We start from the raw sequence: 21,438 nt of genomic DNA on the forward strand, positions 1-21,438 counted from the left end.
CTCAGAAAGTTTCAAATTAGGGATGCACGATATTAGATTTTTGTCCGATATCCGCTATGCCAATATGTTAAAACTTATTTGACCAATACCGATATTTTTTCCCCTAGACCTACTTACAGAGACTACACAGCTTTCTCTGCTGTGGAATTAAAATACTACATTATGGTCTTTGTCAGTTTGGCCTTCTACCAGATGCAGATGCCAAAAAGGGGCTGAAAATGATGGTTCTTGAGATGGTTAATTAATTAGGTTCGAAGTGTTGTAGGACTTTGTTTTTGCTCCTCCTTGCATCACTGACTCTGAGCAGTCATCGCAAATAGCGGTTCTACTACGTTTCCGACACTTTAAAAAACTTCCACACCGCTGACATTTTCACTTCTTCCTTTCCCAACGTGATCGGATCAGGTAGGCGCGCATGATGTCATAACGTTGTGCTGGCTGCAGGCATACTCACACCTAGGGGCAGTTTAGAGTTACCAATCAGCCTAACATGCATGCTTTTGGTCTGTGGGAGGAAACCGGAGTACCCGGAGAAAACCCACGCATGCATGGAGAGAACATGCAAACTCCACCCAGAAAGGCCCCTGGACCCGGGTTTGAACCAGGGACCTGCTCGCTGAGAGGCAGCAGCTCTACCAGTTGCGCCACCGTGCTGCCCCGATACTGATACCATGCCGATAATATTGTGCATCTGTATTTAAAATAATATTTTCACCTATTTGGACATTCTACAGTCCAAATCAATGTAACAGCTGTGTGCTTTTCCATCACATCCATGAACAGATTTGAACAATTATTGAACTCCATAGAAATAGAAAGAAAAATGCCCTTACAGCTTCTAACAAACAACATTTGTCACACAAAGCCTTTAAGATTCACCATTTAAACGTATAAGTCCTTCTAACGCTATAAGTGTAGATCTAATAGTCCAAGATTTGTCTAATACAGTAATCCCTAATTTATCGCGGGAAATCCGTACCCTGAAGACCCGCGATAAGTGAAAAACCACGAAGTAGAAATAGTATAAGTAGTTTATTTTATTATTTAAATATATATAAAGGCATTTTAAACCCTTCCCACACTCTTGAAATATTCTAAACAATGTTTCTAAACTCTAAACGCACTAAAAGACACAGAATGTCATGATTTCAGCTCCCTGCCTCCTCTGCTCTTTGCCACCTGCAAGTGCTCTTGGCCACGCCCACTTCTCCTCTCTGCAGGTGAACAGCTGATCAGCTGTTCAGCCGCAGCAGGAAGTTTGTCCTGCTGCAGTATGGGCTGCTCAAAGCTGCAGGAAGAAGCTTTTTCTACAGCTCTGTGCTGCACAAATGTGCAGCAGGTGCTAAATAATTTAAAATAATTTATTTTAAATAAAAATGTCATGCCAGTTGTGCGGCTCATCCATCAATCAGCCAGTTGTGTGTCATGTCCAATCTTATTTTGAAAAACCACGATAGAGTGAGTCCGCGATAAACAAACCGTGAAGTAGCGAGGGACTACTGTAATCCTTTTTTCCTGTTTTTGTGCATTTATTGCAATTAACGTGTTTCATTCCTGCAGAAACTTCTACTTTGTATTTAAAATGATATTTCCCTTAAAATTCCCAACACGATATTCACTTTGACTGATTGCAGCTTTTTGCAAGTGTTTTGCACAGTTGCCCCATAAGATAAATGTGCAAAATGTGACTTTGTTTAAAATAAATGTAAAATATAATTTGTTGCTTAGGCAGACTGGGTTGTTTTTAATCCAAACAAAATATCTTTTTGTATGCAGATGCATAAAAATTAATGATTAGTTTAGTTTTTAATATATGTCATACTTCATGTCTAATGCCACTAGTACTTATTCTACTTGACAACATTTGCTGCTGCTTCAGCTTCTTTCTGAGTTTTATTTTAGCTGTAGCTCAGTAGTAAGTCTTCACATCTCGTATAAGTCATGTTAGGTTTAACGCAGAGCTGAAAATAGAGCCATACTCAACGTTAGAGTTGCACATTTCATTTTATTTTTTAATACCTGCGCAGCCACTTACACTTCATCTTCATATGAATTCTGCTGCTCTGACTTTTGACACGTTTGTGTTATACTTGAACATGTTTTTATTGGCTGTCCACCTCCCAGTTAGTTGTCCGGACTGCAGCAATAACTACTGTTTTATGCCTGATCAGTTCTCCTTGTCAGCTTGTGTGTTCATGTGTGCGTTGCATGCTAAACAGATGGACCATGTATTATGTAAAACTAAATGATTTGAGTAATGGCCTGTTTAGCTGCTGCTTCCCTCCAACCAAACACCAACATGCTAAACACAGATATATGAAAACACACATTTCTAGACACACACACACAGAAAGTCCCTAGTCGTCCTGTCTGTAATAGAACTCCGGAGAGGTTCAGCAGTAACCACATGTACAACGCACCCTGGAGAGATGCTGGGAGAGTGAAAGAAAGGCTAACTAGGACGGGAGCGCAGAGACGGAGCGTGTGTGTGGGAGTGAGCGTGGAGGTGGTTCTCTTGTCTTAAGGTTACCCTTGGAAAGCATTTCTCTTTCAGGGGAGATGCAGAGAGGAAGTGAAGGATTGGTAGGATGGTGCTCACCGAGGAGGAGTATTTTAATATGCTGTCCTTCGTTTTAGTGCCCACACATGAAAGTATAAATGGCTCGTACACGTATATGCATAGGCCTGTGTGGGGAGAGAGGGAGGGGGGTAGCGGAAGACGAGAGGCTGTTAAATGATTAAACATGAGCAACTTGATGCGCACGATCCCATTCTGTAGAAGAAAAGAAAAGGCAAAAGTGAAAGAAAGGAAACTTATACAAGTGACAATGCATTTTCTTTGAAAATGCAGCGTGAACACTGAGCGCTGAATGACTGCTGAAATTTGCTGAAGAAGCCGAAACTGAGCTGCTAATGCTAAAATTAGCAGAGCATTAACTATTAGCATTCAATTCAGTTAAATTCAGTTTATATAGCACCAAGTCACAACAGAAGTTTGCTCTGAACAAAAACATTCACGCTCGTAAAAGTCAATTAGTGACATTATTTATCTAAGGAAGGAAGTAGAAAAGGATAGCTAAAAGCAAAATTAGCAAAATAATGGTTTAAAGCTAAAACTTTCACAAGCATGGCTGAATGCTAAAAGCAGTCAAATCTAAATCAGCAAATCTAAATTAGCAAAAGGCAATCTAAACATATCAAAGGCTAACTAGAAGCTTAAAGTAGTGGGATGTTAGTTAAATGCTAAAAGTAGTAAAAGGCAAAATCAGTAGGTAGAAGTAGCAAAAGGCTAGCTAAAAGTAAAATGTAGAACAGTAGCTAAAAACTAAAAGCAGCAGAATGCTGTCTACGACTAGCGAAAGGCTAACTAGAAGTATCAGAAACAAACAAAAGCTAACAGTAGCAAGATGCTAGCTAAAAAAATAAAAGTAGCAAAACAATAGCCAATACTAGTAAAAAGCTAGCTAAAAACTAAAAGTGGCAAAATACTAGCTAAAAGTATCAGTCTAAAATGCTAGAAGCTAAAAGTTGCAGAACGACAGCTAGCCATTTGCTACTTTTACTATTAGCTAACAGTCAAAAGTAGCAGAATTATAGATTAAAAACTAAAAGTAGCAAGCAAGATGAGGCAGATTTAAAAATAACTTTTATTTAATATTGTATTTCAATGTTAAATACAATTTTGTAAAAAAAAAAAAAAAAAAAAGGTTTTAAAAAGTATAAAGTGTCCATAAACAACGTCGTAGCACCCGTTTAGCTGAATGAGCTGAATGTTTAGAATGGCTAAAAAGCACAAAATATGCAGACGTAATTAAGTTGCAATAAATGTGCAGAAAAATACAAAACAGGAAAAGAATCATCAGCATTCACAGAATAAACTCTAAAGTTCTCCTCTTTGTTGTTTCTCCTGTTCTCTCTACAGCCTCAGGAACAAACGAGAATGAGGAGAGGGTGTTTCGTGAGCGGATCGGTCCTCGCCGGCGGCAGGGCGCAGTCCGGAGACGCGTCCATCAAGTCAACGGGCACAAGTTCATGGCCACCTACCTGAGGCAGCCAACCTACTGCTCACATTGCAGAGATTTTATCTGGTAGGCAACACGAAACACATCTGTCTTACCTAACGGTGTAACAGCGACCGAGTGTCATTAAAGACAACCTCACTGACATGTCGTCTCCTCTGTGTGATCCGATAGGGGTGTGCTGGGAAAGCAGGGTTACCAGTGTCAGGGTGAGTACGGTACTTTTCTCCGGCCCATTTCAACTTCTCCAGTAACATTGCACTTCATTTATTATTTAAACACAAGGAATTGCACGTTGCTGAGTGACAGCTGTGATTTGGTTGCAAACCAACTCGCAGAACAGTACTTCTATTATATTACCCAAGAATCTAAAAAAAATGTGGTAGCCTGAACTGTACTTACCTGTTCAAGGGTTTTGTTGGCATGCCAGCCCAGGCTGCTGTAAGTTAGCATCATAATAGACAATAATCCTATAAAACCTGAACATTAAGTACCATTGTCAGTGCTCATGCGAAGAGTTGTACAGCCAGTGTAGATCTGGGAGCATTGATGGCGTGTTAGTGGAAATTCTTACCAGTCAACCAGCAGGACTTGAATCTGACACACCAGAGTTATCGAATCCCCTGAGTGCATTAGAAGCCTCAGCGCGAATGTAATTTGGCATTCAACAAGCCTTTAAACGCAATCATCAGTAATTCAATCCTGGATTGTACTTCATCGACTTGCCGCTAGCTTAAACAGCACCCCTCATCAACACAGCTTACCGTGTTTTAACTGAGGCGTAGAGTCCAACACGACTTAAATATTTAACCATCCTAAGGAAATTTGACAAACATGCGGCCTGTTTCTTTTCTGCAGCTGTGCAACTGCTCACATTCTTTATTCTAAGGGGAACAACCTTATTGTGACTAAGCTTATTTAGTTACATTATCATTAAATAGTTTACAATATTGTCCATTAATAATGTATTTTAGTTAGTTTTACAACGTGTCTCGTGGTTGTGTTGTGTCCAACAATCCAGAAGTATTAAACTTTTGACAATTATCTCAACCAATGATTTCGAAAAGTTAGGCTTAAAGGATTAGCAGGAGCAGACCCACTGTTACTTCTTCCAGCTGTCATGTTTCTGTTCTTTAAGTTGTAGTAGTTGACAAGAAATGTTTCTGCACCAGTATTATTTTTAGAGATCCAGTTGTGGGTTTGCAAGTATAAAATGATCATTTATGTTCCTATTTTTACATTCAAAGTGGGTCTTTCTCATCTGGCTGAGAATCCTTGTAGCTAAATGCAGCAAATGACAATTGTTCGAATTGTTGCAAAACTATTAGTACTACGGAAGTATTCTGAAATCTTACTTTAATTTAGGTTCAGTTAATCACTGACTTGACTGTTGCTGCCAAATGTCACAGTTTTTAACACTTTTATTAGTCAAATTCTGTAGATCAGACGATAAGTTTTGGAAACAGCTAAGTGTTTGTGATTGTGTTGGTGCTTTCAGTGTGCACGTGTGTCGTCCACAAGCGCTGCCATGAACTCATCATCACCAAATGTGCTGGGATGAAGAAGCAGGAAGACACAGCTGAGGAGGTACACACACATTAAAATGAGCAGGATCTTACTGATGAACTTTGACTTCCTGTTTCTCTGCACAGTACGGTTTACAGACCGCCCACTAAAAGTGATAATGTTGTCACTTTTAGTCTGTTTTCACGTTTTAAGCATAAAAAGTTTTATTACATATTAATCTCCTGATGCATGCTCAATAATCCAGGTAGATAAATCTAACAAGCTTGAGTCAGGTCTTCTGGACGGGTTCTTTGTTGAGAAGAACCATCCAGAGGACCTGACTCGACCTTGTATGATATGATTAAGTTTTTTTCCCAGTAAAGTATCTGCGTTAACTCAAAACATGAGGCTGTCCTTCTGTAAGGTCTCTTTTTTTTTTAAGACTTGTGTTGTGTTTTTGTGTGGGTGTGTCTCCCTCTGTAGGTGGGTTCACAGCGGTTCAGTGTTAATATGCCCCATAAGTTCAGTATTCACAACTACAAGGTGCCCACCTTCTGTGACCACTGTGGCTCCCTGTTGTGGGGCCTCATGAGGCAGGGCCTGCAGTGCAAAGGTGAGTTTGGGTTCACCTGGCAATTTAGATATATGTATATATATATATATATATATATATATATATATATATATAAAGTATGGATTTTTTAAATTTAAAATAAATTCTTTAAATTTTTATTTTTCATTTATCCTTTATTTATACAGATAGTCTCATTGAGTCACGAGAACTCATTTTAAATGGAGACTTGTTTAGGGAGCAAATGGTGGGGTTTAGAGGCCTTGCTCAGGGGCCCAGGGTGGGGCGAATGAGGGTGGAGGCAGGTGTGGGTGTTTCACCTTTTCCACCCACATTTTAATGTTGACGGTACCGGGAGTTGAACCTGTGACTTTCCGATCACAGGCCCGTCTTCTAACCTCTGCGCCACCACTCCCCCACCTGCTGCACCTGTGTGCAGCCCACAGCTTCAGGAGACGCTTCCTCCTGCAGCATGTCAGGATCTCCGCTCTGCACTAGAGAAGTGGGCGTGGCTGAGAGCACTGGCAGGTGGTCGAGAGTGGAGATCATGACAGGCTGTGCTCTTTTTACTTTTATTATTTATTTGGTTTACTTTGCAGTTTTTCACTTATGGTGGGGCTGAGAATAGACCCCCCCCCCGAAATAAACAAGGGACTACTGTGTGTATATATGTTCCCATCCTGATAAATTCCTATTTGCAGCAACAGGAAGCAGTCCAATCAAAACGGTCAAAGATACAACTGACATAGTGCAACAAATTGATTGACAACTACTAAAAGATTGAAATGATGCTAAATCGTCTTAAATGTGCAACATTTCACATTTTGAGCAACCAGGAAAAGCTGAAGTTAAGACTTAAAACAAAAAACTTTATGTCTAAATAAACCTTAGTTTTAAAACAAGACTTAGGATCAAAACAGCTTTTTAAAACTGCTGCTTGTTTTACAGATTTGTTAAAACATTCCTGCCAATTCTAAAGAGATGTAGTTAAATGCTCAAATTTTGAGCAGGTGAATTTATTTTTCATGAAAGGATATTAACTTATGACACTTTTCTTATTTTTATTGTAGGATTGGCAGTGTTGGAGCTTTGTTGTGACATGCAAAACGTCTGCATATTCACGTTATTAATGTTTCTTGCAGCTCTTAATGAACCGTTTCTAACTTTCAAAATTAAACAGTTACAGTATTTGATTGGTACAGAGGCAGAACTGAGAAATTTGTATTTAAAATACATTAAATTAAATTAGTGGGAGGACAATATATTTTGCAGATTGAGAGATAAATCTGGAAACAATAAAAAGTTGCAGCGATACTTTTATATTTTTTAGGTATCTTTATATTAGTGCTTTTACTCTTAAACTGTTGCATGAATGCTAAACCTGTGTTTTACTAAATGACTACTATTGAATTTTTACAGACTTTAAAATTAACAAACAAAATTAGTTTGAAACATTTTACGGTTCACAAAGTTTACTGATGTACTCTTGCTTACTGTTAGCAGACATTTATGTCTACAAAAACCAATTTTTAGTGCCAGGAAGCTTTTTTCTTGAGTAAAGTTGATTTTTTTAATGTGTGCTTGCCTTTTTTCAGTGTGTAAGATGAATGTACACAGGCGCTGTGAGACTAATGTAGCTCCTAACTGTGGTGTGGACGCCCGAGGAATTGCCAAGGTCCTGTCTGACCTGGGAGTCACACCGGACAAAATCTCCAACACCGCACAGCGCAGGAGGAAGGTAACAAAACGTTCTGTGAACGGGTTGTGTATTCAACCCGATCAAAAGAGTAATACTCTTTTTAAATACCATATTTTCCAGATTATACGCCCCTCCGGAGTATAGGTCGCATCAGTCAAAAAATGCCTCATGAAGAAGAAAAAAACATATATAAGTCGCTTCGGAGTATACGTCGCAGGACTGGCTAAACTGAAAAAAAGTGAGATTTAAAGTCCAGAAAATACAGTAGTCCTGAAAGTTTTTTTTATTCTAAGCTATTTAAAATCATAAACTTTTTGCTTTAATCGACGTGACGCTTATGATAAGAGTTCTCTACCCACGTTGTCACATGAGCTAGGGTAAACAAACCTCAACAGACGAGACAGCTGATGAGGCGAACGTTGTAAAAACATTGGGCGAGGCATCAGCCAACAATGAGGCAAAGGAAACCGGCAAAGAAGTTTTCTAACGAGTCTGAGATATTGAAGTTAAAGCTCAAGTCTTTGTGCAGCCAGAAAAAGAATGATGAGGAGCACAAAGTGACGCCGACTGTCAATGCAAATGACCTCGTTCAGACGCATTTTGCAGTTGCAAAAGCGGGCAAATGCCGTGCACGATTATTTTCACCACATGCCTGTAAAACATGAAACTCTTCGTGTTATCACGAAAAATAGATTAAATTCATTTACCGTCGTACACGAACATGTGGTCATTGCTGTCTATCACTGTCGTATTGAACTGTTCGTGTGGACGGCCGCGAGCCTTCGTCCATCGTTTACACGTCTGAAGACCGTTTAAGTTGTGGAAATGCCAAAACCGCTCAGGACGACACGTGTCTGAATAGCACGTTCCCCACTGATGACGTTTAACCATTATTTCCAGATGTTGTACAAAAAAAATAAAAATAAAACGCTAAAAGGTAAAGGAAATGAAAATTTCGAGCTAAGGGGCGTGTCACTTACCGATTGGTCAGTTGCTTCATGTCAATTGTAAATTACTGACTCTTGAAAAAAAATGAAATGGCAATTAAGTTTCATTATTTAAAGAAAAGCTTTTGTCTCCTGACTCAAATAACAAGATCTGAAGCGGACAAGCCAAAGGATTAATGGTGTTTGTTTCTGTTTGCAGCTGACTCCAGGGCAGGACCCTCCCCAGTCTCCTCCTGAGCTCTCTCAGACCGAGGAGAACAGCTTCAGTCAGCCAGCTGTTCCCACCTCCCCCTCGGAGCAGGGTAACGCTACACATAAACCCCCCTGAAAGACACGTTTTATACAAACAGACGGACTTTTTTCTAAAGCCCTTTAAGATGGCTTCCTATCAGCACGCCGTCTGCATTTGTTAATTTAACCACTATGAGGTAGTAATTTGATGTCAGTGAAAACATTGTCGTTCCTTTCAAGAAAGACGTAGACAAATGTGTTTGTGTAGACGAAACGTGAATTCATGCCGCACCGCCCACCACCATTTGGTCGTCGCAGTTAGTCACATTTTCACACTTCCCAAGCCGAGAAACGGAAAGTTAACTTTCTCTTTGTAGAAGTAGTCCCGTGTTCGTTCACACCGAGCCAAACGAGAGCGATGACGAGCAGCACACATCGCTGCTGGTATTTAACCACCCTGAGGTGCTGCCACTGATTCATCTCAGGCTGTGGCAGAGGACGTGATGATCATCCTTTAAAGTTCATCGAACAGAAACAACAAATGTGTAAATGTTATAATGATTATATTATTTGTTTAACCGTCAGACGCGGACAGGGAAAAACAATGTTTAGTTTGTGAAAATAATTTTACTGATCCGCTTTTCTGACGCCACCCACAGACTTGGCAGAGTTAGATCGCCTGCAGGACGCGCTGTCACTCGACCAGCAGGGACCCCAGCACTCCTCCTCCTCGTCCTCCTCCACCAACTCCTCTTCGTCCTCAGCAGCAAGGGAGAACGGACAGAGCCAGAGGAGGACCCTCAAAGACTTCAACTTCATCAAAGTTCTCGGCAAAGGCAGCTTTGGCAAGGTGCATCAGCGTGGAGGTGTTTGTGGGGGATGCTCGATTGTGTGGCTATGTATCTTTATAATTAAGCTTTATTTATATATATTTATATATATATATATATATGATTGGTTACACTAAAGCAGAAGGTTATTTATTCGTATTTAATTTTAGCTTTCTACATTGTGTTATATGGGAGCTGACTGTGGGTTGATTATGGTATCTAAGCCAGGAAAAATACAATTTTCAGCTCATTGTTTCTATTACATAACCTGCAGATTTGATGATTTTATGGCATAAAAGTGGTCTGAAATAACACAAGACAAGAGGCTATACAATCAGTATTTATCAAAACCCAAACTCAAGTCCTCTTTCATGCATCCTTGCTATTTTGTTCCACCTTCATCTGCTAAATTTCCAACAACGGGCATCAGACTGTGCTGTGGATTACCCGCCCATACATTCAAAGCAGTTTACAATTTAAAAGACATTTATTCTCTTCTTCAGTATTTAGAGATGAAAACCAGAACTAAAACTGATTTTTGCCAGGTGAGTAGAATTATTTCTGATAAATTATTACTATTGAGGTTTTATAACTTGTGAAAGTATAAGCATGTAAATGACCACAACAGCTTAATTTTAAGGATTATCCATCCATTTTCTATCATTAATCTGTGAGGCATGGGCAACAAGAGCTCCACTTCCACTGGATGTTATGTAGGCTGGGAGGCAAGCGAGGGTGGGACCCTGTGAATGCCGATTCCCGATGACCCAAACTGGCTACTTGATAAATAGTTTAAAACATTACTAAAAATGTTAAAAAGTGGTGAACCTGTTTTAGGAGAGAAATAGAAATTTGAAGCTTTAATCTCACATTTTTGGTCAAATTGTATAGTTTTTATTTGATTTGTCAGATGTCACTTCCTCTTTCTTTTCAAATAGTTAACATTTGTTTGTCTACTTAAAAGGTGAACAGAACTGGCAAAGATTGAAGTAATATTTAATTTGCTTTTTAACCATTTTGATGGCAGATTTAACCTATGAGGACGCTTGTGTTGTGCAAATTTGTAGAGATGCTTTTGTTTAACTTTAGACCTAAAGCTTGGAAAGCATTTTTGTATGCTCTTTGCTGCCGGCATTATGTAAATTAGTTTTTATTAAAGGGCATATTGATCACCAGGCCATACTTGGATGTTTTCTCTCATCAGACTCACTGAACATCATAGATTTGTACCGGCTCATTTTTCTCTTGACCGGGTGCTTCTGATGCCATGTTTAACTGTCGTATCTTTACTTTGGTCATCTTGATTAGCCTTATTTATGCAACATACTGGAGCTGAATACATTTATTTAAGTCTCATCTGAATGAATATTTGTCTTTAACAAAGGATTTGTGTCCAAATTTCCTTGGTACAATTCTCAAATTATAGTTTTTTAATGATGCGCCAAGCGTTCTTCTCTTTATTATTCAGTTGTGCAAGCAGTGCACTGTCCTTGGCTTTATTTTATGACAAAAGGCACTGCAGCTATGATTAGTAATGTGTTGGCGCAGGAGAAGACATTTTTAAACAAACCTGGCTTCGTCCTCCAGGTGATGTTGGCAGAGCTGAAGGGGACAGAGGAGGTCTATGCTGTCAAAGTTTTAAAGAAAGACGTGATCCTTCAGGACGATGACGTGGACTGCACTATGACAGAAAAACGCATCCTGGCCCTCGCCCGTCGCCACCCCTACCTCACCCAGCTCTACTGCTGCTTTCAGACACGGGTAGGTCCACAGCGCAAACATGCAGCGTTGACGCTTTATCTAATGCACTCCTCTGTCTCTGACGTCCTCCTCTCTCCATCCCACTCTCTCCAGGACCGTTTATTCTTTGTAATGGAATATGTGAACGGAGGAGATCTGATGTTCCAGATTCAGCGATCCAGGAAGTTTGATGAGTCCCGCTCTCGTTTTTACGCCGCCGAAGTCACGTCGGCCCTCATGTTCCTGCATCGTAATGGTGTCATATATAGGTAAACACTGTTGACGCCTCTTTGTTTTAATCCCTACTGTCTTTTATTTACCATACCATATCGTACCACTTTATTTATAAAGCACTTAAAACAGCAACAAGACCAACCAAAGTGCTGTACAGCAAAAACAAAACAAGCAAAGGACACAGGATAAAATACATAGATCCAAATAGGTAAAGATAAGAACTAAATGGCTAACATTTTAAAAACCTACAGAAGTATTTTTAAAATTAATTAGAAAGTTAACCAGGAGCCAGTGAAGGAGGGAGGCCAAAACTGGTGTAATGTGCTTTTTTGTGTCTGTACCAGTTAAAAATTGGGTTGCAGCATTTTGAACCAGTTGCAAACTTGCAATGGAGGGCTGGCTTATTCCAAAAAGAATCGCATTGCAGTAATTGAGCCTGGATTTTATGAAAGCATGTATTATTGTCTCAAGGTTACTTTTGGGCAGTACGGGTTTCAATTTAGACAGTCGCCTCAACTGAAAAACAAATAAAAACAAAAACAGGATTTAACAATCGTGTTTGCATAAGTATAAGAGTGTTTGAACCGAAGGATGGATAGTGAGGGAGCAAGCAGAGTGTCTCTAAGAAAAATGGGAGAGAGGCCCCTTGACGTGACATGGGCTGTTTCTCTTTCCTTTTTGTTTTGGTTCTAAAAATGGCAGATGCTCGCTGTGGTTTGAGCTCGTTAGCATAACATTTTTCTTACAAAGCTTTTAATAAATAAATAAAAAATCTGTAAACAAGTTCTCAGTTTCTTTTTCAGAGAAAAACAACTTTTTGCACGAAGGCACAGGTTCCAACCGTGAATTATGGAGCTTCGACAAGACAGGTTTTTTTTTTTTCGAGGTCGGCCTGTTAGCTTAGCTTGTAGCTTAGCTTCTCAGCTTAGCTGCTTTTAACAATCCAAAAACATGATTTTTGACTGTTAAATGGATTTTAAAGAAAAGAGAAAAAGAGAAAGGGAGGGGTCAGTGAAGAGGACTGGAGTTGAGTCTTTTGTCATCCAGTGTCTTCAGTAGAAAGGGAGAGACAAAGAAACAATAAAGCCGATAAATAAAAATGAGGTTAATAATTTTCATCATGCGATTCATTATTTATTGTTTATTGTGACAGGGCTAGCCATGTTTATGAAAAATAACACCTAGTGGCAGCAGGTATAAAGAAAATATAAGCGGACCGAGAATTGACCCCTGCGGTACCCCCCACCGAAGAGCTGCCGATGTTGAAATAAATTCCTTGATGTTGACACAAAAGGTTCTGTCAGAGAGGTAGGACCTAAACCGTTTGAGAGCTGACCCTGTGATGCCCACCCACTGCTCCAGCCTAGAAATGAGGATCTCATGGTTGATGGTGTCCAAAGCAGATGTAAGGTCTAATAGGACAAGCAGCACAGAGTCACCTTGCATCCGTGGCTAGGAAAGTATTATTAAAAACCCTCAATAGAGCAGTCTCAGTGCTGTGGTGAGATTTGAAACCTAATTGTAACACCTCCAAAATAGAGTGGAAACCTCCAGGAAACATTTTAATTGAGAATCCACTATTAATTAATTAATAATAATTATTATTTATTATTTAAAGATTATTCACTACAGTCATACCCTGTATTTTTAGGTAAATCTGGTTCAAAAGGAATTCTTGGAATTTTCATTATTTGGTTCCTTCTCATATTTATAGATTAAACGCTCACCTCCTGACTGAGCCAAAGAGTTTTGGGAAGCAGATGGCACTGACCCGCCCCCTCTTCCTGTCTCTTGCTTCCACAGGGATCTGAAGTTGGACAACATCCTCTTAGATGCAGAGGGACACTGCAAGCTGGCAGATTTTGGTATGTGCAAAGAGGGCATCATGAACGGAGTGACCACCACCACCTTCTGTGGCACACCTGACTACATCGCTCCTGAGGTGAGCTGGAATTAGACTCCAGGATGGGAGGATCTTAGGAGTCTTGCTCCATAGAATTTAGCGTGTGGTAATTTGTAAAAAAGTGCTTATAAAAAGATTTTAGAACAAAGGCGGTTGCACTCTGCTATTTGACTCTGTGCAAAAATCTTTAGCCGTTTTTCGATTTCTTGGAGCCAAACTTGTAATCTTTAATGGTTCATTAATTGCTCACAAGTTTTTCTTTGGACTTTGGCTGCTTTTTCCACTCATTTTCAGTTGAATAGTTAACTATTATTAGAATATTATTTTTTGTTTGTGAATCCACTTACTCATTCTAAAAAACATTCAGGTGTTAAAATATCTCCAAAACTCAAGAGGTTAATGGGTGTTGACACATTACAGACAATGTAGCAAAAAAAAAAAAAAAGTTTTATATGGGATCTTTAGGAACTTTGTTACCAGCAGCCTGACTCAAAGACACAATGAGTTTCCATTTCTCAGTTGAATCAATAAATATATCAATGATAACACACTTTGACAAACATTACCATACTTCTTGGACTATAAGTCGCATATTTTTGCATAAATTAGCAAGTCCTGCAACATATAGTCCAAAGCGACTAATTTACGTTTATTTTTTCCCATATTTATAACAATTTTTGTCTCAGAGTTGACGATTTTGTTCATTCTGACATGGAAAATATTGAATACTACCCTGATGCATGCTCAATAATCCAGGTAGAAAAATCCAAAAAAGTTAAATCTGGTCCTCTGGACATTCAAAAAAACAAAACAAAGCAAAACAACAAAAAAATGTAGAAACGTTTCGTCTCATTAATAGGTAAAAGTGACTATTAATGAGACATTTGGCTTGACATACAAAGCCACCTTCGTCTTGCTCCGGAACTCCTGGAGCTTCAATTTGCTGTGCGGCTCAGGCGAAATGCAGCTGATTTGACTGCCAAAGTGCATTTAGTAAGGAACAGTTAAACTGAGACACACCTTTACTATAATGTCGAGCAAACAGATAATTGTTTTTAGGTGGTTATCTTGTTAAATTTTGAAGAAATGCACAGTGAGTCCTCCCTTTGTGCACTCCAGCAGCTGCAACTCGATTTTTGAAATGAAGCTTGTTTTTAACCATTAAAGTGCATTTATTAAGGAAAAGTTCAACTGAGACACCTTTGCTATAATGTCTAGCAAACAAATAAATGTTTTTAAGTATTAATATTGTTAAATACTTGTTAATGTCCTCCCGTGCACGCTCCTGCGGCCACCATTTGGCAGCCGATAGATTTTTGGCACAACACCGGCCCACATTTCTGGGTGGTCAGCGGTGACGCATAACAAACGCGACGCGTCAGAGGTGACACATAATTGCTGCGACTTATAAGGTGAAGCGACATATTTATGGATTTCTCCACTTTATTAGACATAATTGGACTGATGCGACTTATATGGCGGTGCGATTTTTAAGGCGGAAAGTACGATGAACACTACGATTTCCAAACAAATGGTGAGAGCTATTAGATAAAATACCAAAAATGATTACTACACAATGTGTGTCGGGTTAGGTTGAGTTTGTTGTTGGGCCTGTGGTACCTCGGTGGTCAGTGCCACAGTCTTGTAATGTTGAGGCTGCGAGTTTGAGCCCAGGTTGCATCAGGAATGATATCTGGCGTAAAACCATTGTAGAATCTTTCCTTCTGCAAAGAGAGAAGCTGAAAGAAAAACATCAGTTTTGCTATAGTCAGTTCATCTTCTCTTTAACTTCACCTGCTCTCACTCAGAAATCACCCCCCCCCCCCCCACACACACACACACACACACACACGTCAGCCTTTGCTGAGTCACACTGCTTTGCTTCCTTGTGTTGTCGGCCTCCTAGTTGGTTCATCCTATCTTTAGCTCTTTGTGCGTTCCCTGGACTTTATGTTGCCCCATCAGATTTTGTATACAGTATTTTATTAAAGTCTTAGTTTTCTCACTTTATTTTCAGCCCCTATGTCTATATGATGGGTTTTAAAAACTATTCATTCATTCAACCTTTATTTATGCAGGCTAGTCTCATTGAGCCACAAGGACTCATTTACAAGAGGGACCTGTTCCAGACAGAACATATAAAGTGCAGACAACAATAACAGTAAATAATGACAATAGTAAACTACAGTAAAAAATGCTGTTAAAATAAGAGTAGTGTATAAAACAATAAATCAGGGTGCCATAAAACAGGGTGAAATACTAAAAACAATAACATATCTGCCTTCATTTTTCCATTGACATTATCAAATGTTTGAAACCCCTTAAAGAAATCAAGGTGGACAACTTCAGTTCCTGTTGCAAGGTGTTCCAGGTTGCAACTACATCTTCCTGACAATATTCTGTTGTGGACAGAAACAGTAATTGAGTAAAAAAAATGAAGCCAGAATTCAAACATATTTTGGAAAGGCATTTAAAAAGTTTGAAATATTCATCAATTCTTTGACCTTGGAAGCAAAGTCAAAAAATAGTAGCTATTTAAAACTTTTGCACACAACTAGGTAGAGTGCACTTAAAAATGAAATAGTTTTCAGTCTCAAACTGAAAAAAAAGGCATTTGATATTACAGCCACCTTCCAAAAGCCTCAGTTTGTTTTTAACTGTTGAATCGGGTGATCTGCCTGTAAACTGGATTTGCAAACTGATTTTCATGTGTAAACACATGCAGGAGGGGAATAGAAACAGTTACTCAATGCTCGTGTAAAACTAGATGATGTCATGTTGTTTTCTTCTTTTTTTAGTCGCTGTAGTGAGTGATGCAAACAAGATGTGGCAAAAAGTCCCTGTTTGCGCTGTAAAACTCACCCAGTATCACAACCAGCAGTTCATAGTTTGATTGTTATAATGTGACCATAATGGCTCATTTAAATTTGAACTAATCTAATTTTCCCTTTTCAGCTTCCTCTTACTTTTTTTTTTTTTTTACATCTGAAAGGACTGACAGCAGTCAGAAATGATGTAAAGTTTGTATTTCTTCACAGTATTTACTCCTGATTGCTTTGCTCATCATCTAAAACTCTATTAGTCAGGTCTGATTTTAACAGAGCTGTTACTTTTGTTCTTTTAGTCAGTCAGATTAGTGTCATTTAGTCACTGAGCATTCATAAAAACAAATACAGTAGTCCCTCGTTTATTGCGGGGGATCCGTACCCTGAAGACCCGCGTTAAGTGAAAAAAACGTGAAGTAGGAATAGTAGTACAAGTAGTATGTAGTAGTTTATTTTATTATATATATATATATATATATATATAAGGCATTTTAAACACTTCCCACACTCTTGCAATATTCTAAACAATTTTTCTAAACTCCAAACTCTCTAAAAGAGCACAGAATGTCATGACTTCAGCTCCCTGCCTCCTCTGCTCTTTGCCACCTGCAAGCGCTCTTGGCCACGCCCACTTCTCCGCTCTGCATGGTTGATCAGCTGCAGCAGGAAGTTTATCCTGCGGATCTGGGCTGCACAAAGGTGCAGCAGGTAGTTGCAAAATAATTTAAAATCATTTATTTTAAATAAAAATGCCATGCCAATTGTGCGGCTCATCCATCAATCAGCCAATTGTGTGTCATGTTCACTCTTATTTTGAAAAACTGTGATAGAGCGAGTTCGCAATAAACGAACCGCGAGGTAGCGAGGGACTACTGTATGACAATAGAAATGTTTAAAAAGTAAAGCAATTACGAAACAAACGAATGGCTGCATTTTTCAGGGCAGAAGATATCTAGATAAGATCTTTAGATGCTTCTCTTATTTTCCACCTCTGCTTTTAAAAACATCAAGGCTGTTTCTTTGATCAGTTATTGTATTTTTAACCTTCTAATATATGGAAGAACAGACGTTTATGTATTAATAAATGCGTATAAGAGAAGTGTTTCCAAACCAAAGCTTTTGGCCCTCTGAACCAGTGCTGTTGGACGTCAGAAGAGCAGTTCTTGCTCCATTTCTCCTGTTCGTTGAACCGAGTCTCGTTGTTTAAACCAGATCCTACAGGAGCTGGAGTACGGAGCCTCCGTGGACTGGTGGGCTCTGGGGGTGCTGATGTACGAGATGATGGCCGGGCAGCCTCCGTTCGAAGCGGATAATGAAGACGACTTGTTTGAGTCGATTCTCCACGACGATGTCCTCTACCCTGTGTGGCTCAGCAAGGAGGCCGTGTCCATACTCCGAGCAGTACGTGTCACAAAACTTATTTGATTTCTTAATTTTACTGTTTCAAAAGATATTCATATTCTGTTCGAGTGCAGCATTTTTGTGCCTTTTTATATTCATTTAGGGAAGAAAAAATCCAATTAAAGAATTGCTTTTATTTTACTGAAAATAAATGCATTATTTATTGGGGAGTGGTGGCGCAGAGGTTAGAGAGGTGGGCTTGTGATCCGAAGATCGCCGGTTCACGCCCCGGCCCCGACAACATCAAAAATTGTGGGTGGGATAGGTGAAACACCCACACTTGCCCCCACCCTCATTCGCCCCACTCTGGGCCCATGAGCAAGGCCCTTAACCCCACCATGTGCTCCCTAAAACAGGTCTCTCTTGCAAATGAGTTCTCGTGGCTCAATGAGACTAACCTGGATAAATAAAGGCTAAATGAAAAAAAAAAATTGTCTTCATCATAGAATATTACTTGTTGAGTTAATTTATTTATTTTACATTTGTTCACGTAAAACACATTTAATCCCTCAGTTTTATTTATGGGCTAATATACAAGTGAAAAGAAATAAAAACTGTTTGTTACGTAAAAAATGGAAAATTATTTGAATTACATGATTGAAGAAGCTCAGCATTTACATTTACATTCCTATAATTAATAAATGTTCATAAAGTTTTTAATAAATTATGTATTTACAGAATACAGAATGTATTTATTCTCAAAACATTTACAAGATGAAATGTAAAATTGTTTTTATCTCTTAAGGATTTTCGCATTTATTCGTCTGTTTCGTACCGCGATAATTTGTTATTCAGTGTGAAACTAAAAAAGTTAATAGAAATATAAAGTTTCGAAACGTAGCATGCAACAGGCCACCATCGATAGAAAGAAAGTGTTAAAAGTGATGTTTTTTCTCGCTCACAATAAGAACTCTGGAAATACTCTGAGTACAATAAAACAAGATTTTATTGTTGCAGTGTGGCACCCTTATAAATCTAAAACCATTCCACATGACCCAGATGTCTGACAAAGCTTTTTTCAGTCCATTTTTAACCGTTAGCATTCACAACTCAAAAGTATTTTATAAAGATTTTCATAAAGTAAACATTCATTCAGGATTTTTAAGCTTTTGTCTTTTTCTACTGAAACCATTGTGTCAAATGTTACGGTGCGCTTTGCTCAGTAAGGATAAAAGAGTGTGTAAATAAAGGCTTAAGTATTGAGATCTTACCCTGCTGCTGCCCTTAGGTCAAAATGACTGGCTACAGTCTTACCTAGAGGCCTAGTCAGTCATTTTGACCCAAGGGCAGCAGGAGGGTTGAAGCCACAAAGCATCACCAAGCTCTGAACAGACAACAAATGCAAAGTTTGTGCTTTTAGAGACACTACCCCTTCTGTTTGAACCATTAATGCTCTATTTTTTAACTCTCTTCTAATTTTTTTTCCTGTTTTGGGTGTTTGAAGAATGAAACCGCAGCGGAGCATCTGCAATGAGTCTGGCAGAATCTTCTTACCAGATCTGTGTATTGTCTCTGCAGTTCATGACGAAGAACCCGGCCAAGCGTCTGGGCTGCGTGGTGAGCCAGGGCTGCGAGGAGGCCATCAAGACCCACGCCTTCTTCAGAGAGATCGACTGGATTCTGTTGGAGCAAAGAAAAGTGAAACCACCCTTTAAACCCCGAATTGTAAGAAACACTAAACACCACTACTATTAATTGCAGCAATGATTTCAGAATCAGCTTTATTGTCATTGAACCGAAACACAGCAAAATTACATTTCAGTGCAGCCCGTCCGAGAAAACATAAAGAAACAGACATGGGGAGACGGAGGTGTCTGAGGCCGCGGCCTCGGGAGGTGCTTCCCTTTTCGTTTAGATAAGGAAAAGAGAAACACGAGGGGAGGTATAAAATAATCATCTCGCACTGTACGGGGCACTGTGTGACAGTTGCAAAAAAAGATCTCAGCTCTCAGATCTCCTGATAAGAGATGGTGCAGTGTCAGTCAGCCAGCTCAGCAGGTCCACAGATGTCCTCGGAAGGAAGCGGGTGGGGGGGCAGAGCTTCTTGTTCACATAACATCCAGGAGAGTTTGAGATAGTTGGCCATTTCAAGGCCAAGCGGGGGAGCCAGATTCAGATAATTATTTTGGGTCAGACTGACTCTGCTTGATTTACGTCTGCCTTCATAATTCTTCTGGTACGTCTCCTTGGCAACTTCGAACAGCCAAATTTTGTGGTCAACACCGCAGGGCCGAGCTTGTAGCTTCTCCAAGGTCGATTCCTTTCTGCCAGTGAGTTTCGGGAGCCGCAAGTGGCCGGCGAGTCTCAGAAATCGCGTCCAGCTTACGGCTCAGCTCACACGGCATCTGAGTCTGAGTGCTCACTGCTCGGGCAGAACTTACAATGGCCAGAACAGCTGCCGACGTTTTTCACATTTGTCAGTATATGCCAGGTAACTACCAACTTTAAACTTTAAATTTAAATATAAACAAAAAGTAGTAAAATTCAACAAGCCAACAGAACGTCCCCACATATGTGGTCACTTTTTACTTCCTCAGATTCACAGCATCGCTCTTAATGTGTATAAATATGATTGAATTCAGTTCAGTTTATTTATGTAGCGCCAAGTCACAATAGAATCGCAGGGCACTGAACAGAAAATGACTTGAACCATCATAATAAGAATAAAAACAATATTTTAGTTCCTAGGCTTGCTGACCTGTTGATGTCAGTTTATTTAAAAAGACATTTAACTCTCCTAATATGTTTGGATCAAATTTGATCATTTTAAATAGGTTTTTCCTATGATCTGATTTACGAGAGTATTCATAGACAAAATTAATTAGAACAATTGTCTGTACATTTTGGGAGTTTCATTCAACTCTGTGATGTTCCCAGTCAGAAATGAAGTGTATAAATCCAACACCGGCAGATGTTCATAATTCCTTGCCGAAACCTTCAGGTGCTTTTGTTTTTGAGCAGACACACACCTCACTCACTTCTGATATTTCATGACAACACCCATGAAAATCTGAACCACACCTGTTGGTGTTCTCACAAACATTCAGCACTGGCTCTGTCTTAATCTAAAACTTTCCTCACAGCTGTGGTTTGATAAAAGTTGTGGTATATTTAATATAAACATATACAGTAGTTGAATATTCAGCTGTAAATTTTCCAGGACATCCTTGTAAAAGAGATTGATAATCTCAATGGATTTCTTCCTGGTAAAATAAACTTGTAAAAAAAAAATATGGGACTATGTCCTCCATGTTCACTTTTTACAAACTTCTGGGCCATTTTAATAAATCTGAAATGATAGACAAATAAATGTTCTTGATTAACTTTGAGAAAGAGCAGGGCTATTCAAGTGACAGCCCGTGGGCCACTTCCGGTCTGTGGGTGACTTCAGTCCGACCCACCAATGAGTTCATTAAAAAAAGCAGCCGTCCCTCATTGATCGCGGGGGATCCATACGAATACATAAGTGAAAAACCATGAAGTAGGGATAGTAGTACAAGTAGTAAGTAGTAGTTTATTTTAGTATATATAT

The 21,438-nt window shown here is 39.3% G+C and overlaps 1 protein-coding gene across 1 annotated transcript in view; it reads left to right on the forward strand.

The window, feature by feature from the left end:
* Positions 1-21,438, forward strand: part of prkcea (protein kinase C, epsilon a) — a 74,263-nt gene that overhangs the window by 51,184 nt on the left and 1,641 nt on the right. Inside the window, exons 3-14 of the mRNA XM_037691505.1 lie at positions 3,923-4,088; positions 4,194-4,228; positions 5,518-5,606; positions 6,009-6,138; positions 7,692-7,834; positions 8,942-9,044; positions 9,633-9,823; positions 11,391-11,564; positions 11,658-11,812; positions 13,581-13,719; positions 17,718-17,906; positions 19,425-19,571. Of these exons, the coding sequence (XP_037547433.1) occupies positions 3,923-4,088; positions 4,194-4,228; positions 5,518-5,606; positions 6,009-6,138; positions 7,692-7,834; positions 8,942-9,044; positions 9,633-9,823; positions 11,391-11,564; positions 11,658-11,812; positions 13,581-13,719; positions 17,718-17,906; positions 19,425-19,571 (1,661 nt within the window). The remainder of the gene's footprint in view (positions 1-3,922; positions 4,089-4,193; positions 4,229-5,517; positions 5,607-6,008; positions 6,139-7,691; positions 7,835-8,941; positions 9,045-9,632; positions 9,824-11,390; positions 11,565-11,657; positions 11,813-13,580; positions 13,720-17,717; positions 17,907-19,424; positions 19,572-21,438) is intronic.

This window comes from Nematolebias whitei, chromosome 17 (genome assembly GCF_014905685.2).
Source record: "Nematolebias whitei isolate Nwh7 chromosome 17, NemWhi1, whole genome shotgun sequence".
Classification (NCBI taxonomy): domain Eukaryota; kingdom Metazoa; phylum Chordata; class Actinopteri; order Cyprinodontiformes; family Rivulidae; genus Nematolebias; species Nematolebias whitei.